The sequence below is a fragment of the Malaclemys terrapin genome, chromosome 1, assembly GCF_027887155.1.
Source record: "Malaclemys terrapin pileata isolate rMalTer1 chromosome 1, rMalTer1.hap1, whole genome shotgun sequence".
NCBI classification, from domain to species: Eukaryota; Metazoa; Chordata; order Testudines; family Emydidae; genus Malaclemys; species Malaclemys terrapin.
In genome coordinates this window covers 52,933,030-52,939,029 of record NC_071505.1, presented here as the reverse complement: position 1 = coordinate 52,939,029, position 6,000 = coordinate 52,933,030, and the positions used below count along the sequence as shown (strand labels likewise).

Sequence of the window (6,000 nt, the reverse complement as noted above, 5' to 3'; positions counted from 1 at the left end):
TCAAACTCATGTAGGTCAGTTTATTCTTTTCCTACTTCAGCCAAGGGCCTTACTCTCTTCGAGTTGGCCCAGGCTGAAATTGCCAAGCGGCCCTTGGCTCCTTTAAATGGGGTGTAGCTTTTGGTAAATAGTTATCCCAAAGCTACAAATGGAGGAATGTTGAGTCTGAACTTTTGATGAGCTTAAACTTAACCCAGACTTGATGTCTCTGTCTGAACTTTTAACTGAAGCTCTGACCTGCGAACTACTCATGACACCCCCCCCCTCCCCTTAAGTAGCCATCTCCCCTTATCTTTTTGAATATACATTTTAACCTGTTTTATCCTGTAAAATCTTGTTTGATTATGCATGACCATTATGATCTGTTAATCACTTTGTTTACTTCTGTGTATAAATATTGATGCTCACCCCTAATAAATTTGCCACACTTACTCTGAAGCCTTTCAAGCTAAGGATAGTGTGAGCCCGTTGATCAACGAATTGGTGTCTGGTTTCTGACAGATTGTGAGCCCATACCAACTCCGCACGAACTCGGGTGCTGGAGAGGTGAGTGAGGACTTGCTTTTTTACCTAACACATGCATCATCTTTACAGGAAAAGTATATACACTGATTTCTAAAGTTTGGTGCTATCCGATTCTGAGATTTCAATATGTTAAGAAAGTCACTACTGCAGCATGAGAAGTGGATTATTTCAAGAGTTTATTTCCTTTATTATGTGACAAGAATATTTGCTGGGATGAGGTTTGAGAGTTATTTTCAAACAACGAATAATTTATTCTGGAGTTGAACCTATAAAAGTTAATGCACAGCACATCTTAAAATTACAGAAAAAATACTGGTTGATTTTGAGTATTTTATACCTTTTTATAATCAGCAAACATCTTACTGGACAAAGTTAACTGTTACACACAAAAAATGCATATTAAAAACAAATTATTTTAACATTATCTTTGAAATGGAAAAGTGCATTTACGTGGGCCCAGCTTTAGGTTTTCATAAACTGAAAGGATATTACCTTCACTGGCAGTAAAACAGCTTGTAGTATATATTGCAGAGACTACAATATACTTATAGAAATCAGTTTGATTTTTGTTTTTATTTTAAATTCAGTAATAGGTAAATAAACAATGTGTTACTGTCAACATGATTATGGTATATTTACAAAAATGTATAGCACATTTGTTTTTCATAATTGTTAATCTTAGGTGGCACAAAGTGAGCTAGGTGTAATGAATCTAAAATAGGCCTGCATGAACAGCCAAAAAAACCACCAGTATTTCACTAAAATTAACCAGTACAACAGTAATGTTTCTAAATCTCAAAAAAGGAACACCACGAAACCTTATTCCAAGGATGTGTGTACAAAGCAGGCAGCACTATACCAGTGCTTGACTGAGAAGTGCTTTCTCCAGCATTCCCTGGACTTTGACAGCTATCCAGAATTATACAGTAACGATGTATGCACAGATCCCTTATAGAATTGGCTGGATTCTCTGGAACGGTATATATGAGTTTTCGTTAATTATATATTCACAGTTTGGAAAAAAATGGAAGTCCTTCACACATATAGGCTTTTAACCTTATCCATTCATTCAATTTCTGCAAAACTGTTTTTTCTTGTGTTAGGATTTTGGCAGCTTTTTTAATTTTTTCTTCATTTCGTTCTAAATACCGTATTCCATCTGTCCGCAACTGATTGAGTTTTTCCTTCCGATTTTCATCCAGAGGTATGTCTTCATTCATCAGAGGATTAAATCTGAAATAGGTGTCTGGAGGTAACAGGCCATCCAGCATAGTATGGACTTCTGGTTTAAAACAAAGATAGTAAAATGTTAAATCCTAATTAAGTTTCTGACAAATCAAGGGAAAAGCAGTCCTACAAATTCGGCTTGCTTTTGCAGACTAATTAACTTCACAGCAGCTTCACCCCCACCAATCACCTCCTTCAATCTCTCCTCCCTCTCCACTGTTTCTTAGCCATAGTAGCTCTCATACCCTGTTTCCCCGAAAATAAGACAGTGTCTTATATTAATTTTTGCTCCCAAAGATGCGCTAGGTCTTATTTTCAGGGGATGTCTTATTTTTCAGAAATGAAAAATGCCTTATTATCGGTGGATGCCTTATTATCGGGGAGGTCTTATTATCGGGGGGATGCCTTATATTACAACGAGAGGCAAAACTGTAAGTAGGCCTTATTTTCGGAGGATGTCTTATTTTCGGGGAAACAGGGTATCACCAAATTGCTTAGATAAGCTTCTCTTCCTTCCTACTTCTACACTAGGAGAACAACTCAGCTACCTCTCCACTTCACCATTTTACACTGATGAGAGGCAAAGTAAAATTAATAAGAGACCAAATCCGGCTTGCCTTACTGAGTAGTCTCACATTGTTGCTCTGCTCATACATGGAACTAAGCAGCAGGAGAACTATAAAGACGTGTGGGTACTTTTTAAATCACTGTGTATCAGTTCACTCTGAGCCTGGGTTTCCAATAAGTGTTGATACGGACAAAACATTCTTTCAGAATCCACATTTCTGCAGCTTATAAAATGGAGAAAGGTACGACCATCTAATTATGTAATTCTATTGTGCTCCCATGCCTGGGTGAGATTTTGCCCTCAGATGTGTGTGAATGGCTCCCATTGACATCAAAGACACACTCATTGACAGACAGAACTTGGTCCTTAGAGTGAAGAGGGCGTTTTTAAAAGTGTCACAAGTTTCAGAAGACAAATGAATGTTCTGGATCAATTGCTTTAATATTTCTCTGCGAACAGCTGAAACTATATACACAGAAAGTGTCCCCCATTTCCTTTACTCCTGAAATGATTTCCAGGATTGCTCTTCTTCTGAAGGCCAAGTTAAAACAAACAAACAAACACTGTTTGATTACTATAATTCTCAGCCAAATTCTTATTCTGATTTCTAGGGTTTGTAACCTTTCTTGATGTAGTTTTGTATTCCTAATGCCTCATCAGCATTATGGTTACATTGTTGAGATGTGATGTATTCATCAATTAAAGACAGCTTAGTAATAGCATACTCAAGGTGCAGACTCAGAGAGATAATTTAAATGCATATTTCACAAGCTCTATAATTACCCAGTACATCCATAATAATAACTAAAAATAAAAAGCCAATATCAGAGGTAATAAAGAGAGGGAAAATGATACATTTAAAATATAGCAAGAAAGTGGAAATATTTATGACGTATGGTGAAAACAGATTACTGAAAAAAATTATTCTTTACATCTCCATTTTCCTGCTTTGGTCTAAACTGTTCATCTACACTAAACCTGAAATCCAACTGCATATGGCAGGCAAAGAGATTAACAATGTAATCCCAATTTGAAAAAAGGTTATGAAGTTTTCCCTGGACTAAAAGTGCACAAAACACATTTACATTTTCTTTATTGCATATATTTTCATGGTATTATATGTTTTCTGATGTACTGTATTTCTAATGATAACAAGTGACATCCTGAGAACCATAAATAGTTAAAAACAATTAGAGACAAGACAACAAATCATTAGATACTAACCTTCTGTGTCAGTTGCGCTGCTGATAACATTTGTAAGTTTGGTTTTCAAACTTGTGTATGTGATGCTGTTCTTCCTCTCGCTTTCATATCTACCAGTGCCCAACGATATTACGCACTGCAGTGGGACATTTGGCCAAAGGCATTTGCTCTCATGGACAGCCAAAGCAGTGGGATTATTCAGAAGCAGGCCTCCATCCTACAAATTAATATTATATTAAGCTGCTTGCATTTTCATTATAAATTAACACTGCAAAACTGAAACATGACAAATTAATGAAACAAAACAAATGGGAACTTGGTGAGTGTTCTGATTGGTCTGTGGTTTGGTCTCCATGAGGGTCATTGTGGTTTGGCTTCTGGGACTTGAATAGGACAGGTGAGACAGGATTGATTTGTATCTCTGCGAGGACCATGTGGCTGGAACCTTGCATCTGTGATCAGCCCCTGCCCCCCTGCGTTTGAAGTCTTTGTGTGGTTAATCCCTCCCTCTTTTTGAGGGGGTGGATTCAAGCAGTGAGGCTTAGTACAGAAGTCAGTTGCTAAACAGGCATACAGGAAGGGCAAATGGCAGTTTTGAAGGGAATGCAAGAGGTGCTCTAGGTACAGGTCTAAGTTCAATAATGCAATGGCAAGGAGGAGACAGTGACCTGCAAGGGCTATGCCATACTTGCTTTCCCGCCTGAAGCCAAAAGGGACTTCCTCCATGTGAAGAAATTGGAGATATTGTGTAATAATTCACAAATATTGTACATCAATCTATTATCGGGATGTTTACTGTATGAATATAGTGGTTTAGCTTAATAGAGGTCTGTAATGAAAACAAGCAGGAAATGAGAGAATGGCTCAAGTTAAACCACTTCTCAGCAAACAGTTGAGGATTGTTAAGAGACAATGCCAGGAAAAAACTGGGGAGCATAAAAGATCAAAAGGACCAGCAGTTTAAAAAAAGGGGACTAGAGGGAGGGAGGGAGGGAGGGAGGGAGGGAAGTTGTTTGGGGAAACCAGGATGAGAAATAGGCACCTGCTGTGGTGTCTGAAGAAACTGGGCCTGCTAGTTTACCTTAAGGGGATGGAAAACCTTTAAGGTAAGACAGACATCTGTAGATGGTTTCAAAATCCCTTTCTCTAAATGCCTTTTCCCTACTGTTAAAATAAACAATACTTGGGTTTTAATAAGGTCATTTGATCATGACAGATGCTATATACTATTGGTCACAGACTCTGTAGTGGGAGAACTGGGTAAGCATGATTTATACATAGGGTACCATAGTCCAGGACACAGTCTAAGAGTGGGAGAATAGTGGAATTCCATCCCAGGATAGGTAAAGGCCCGAGCCCCGACACATAAAGGGTTATATTCAGAGAAACCAGGAAGGGAACAGAGGTGCAGTTAGCTTTTAACTGTGACACTCTGTATGAAGTGCAAGTTGGTGGCTGTGCTGGAAGACAAGATTTGTGGTTGGGAAGAACAAATACTGACTCTGCAGAGCATGATCAAAGCTGAAGAGCGCTTGGACAGCCAGATTCAGGAAGCATCACCATCCCAGATTCAAGGAAAGAAAAGGAAGTGGTAACAAAGGAATTAGAGAGAGCAGAAACCAGGGAGAGGGAGAGGCACTGGCACTCTATGTCAAAAATGGCATTACCTGTTTGAGTCACTGACAACTCTGAAACAAAATTTTCCTGAATGCTTATGGATCATTGTCCTAATAGATAACACACAAGATGAGTTGTTACCAATTGGGGCCTGCTACAGACCACCAAAATCACACTAGAGAAGAAGGATGACGGGTTCCTTAAGCATGTATCTTTAACATGTAGGGGGAAAAAACTGGATCACCATGGAGATCTCATGCTGCCTATACTAAAACATCCCTGGGATTTCTAAAAATTATAGATGACAAGTTCCTAACTCAAGAAGTGTTGCATCCACCACAGGGGAATTCTATTAAAGCCACTGTTAAAATTATATAATACACAGGTTAAAGAAAGAGTGTCTGTACATCTGGTGCTGTACATCTGGTGCTTAGATTATCCAAAAGTACAACGGTTCATTTAGAAGTCATACAATACATATAGTACATAATCAGCAATAACCCGAATTTAGATTAATAAATCTAAAAGATACAGTTTAGATATTAGTATCCAAATATTCAGATATATCACTCATGAAAAATTATACAGAGATTTGGTTGTGGAAAGCAAATATAGTACTGAGCAAAAACTGTCCCTCAGTAATTGAGAAATTAAGATTGTATTTTCTAAGGGACAACCTTTCTCATTCCCTTTTTTGCCAATTTACATAAGAGTGGCCATACTGGGTCAGACCAAAGGTCCATCTAGCCCAGTATTCTGTCTTCCGACAGTGGCCAATGCCAGGAACTCCAGAGGGAATGAACAGAACAGGTAATCATCAAGTGATCCATTCTGTGTCGCCCATTCCCAGCTTCTGGCAA

General features: G+C 38.4%; 1 protein-coding gene across 1 annotated transcript in view; it reads right to left on the bottom strand.

The window, feature by feature from the left end:
- Positions 1-684: 684 nt before the first annotated feature.
- PNPLA8 (patatin like phospholipase domain containing 8) overlaps positions 685-6,000 on the bottom strand; it is a 62,343-nt gene continuing 57,027 nt past the window's right edge. Inside the window, exons 9-10 of the mRNA XM_054024322.1 lie at positions 3,545-3,740; positions 685-1,807 (exon numbers count right to left, since the gene is read on the bottom strand). Coding sequence (XP_053880297.1) covers positions 1,533-1,807; positions 3,545-3,740 — 471 coding nt within the window. The 3' untranslated portion in view covers positions 685-1,532. The remainder of the gene's footprint in view (positions 1,808-3,544; positions 3,741-6,000) is intronic.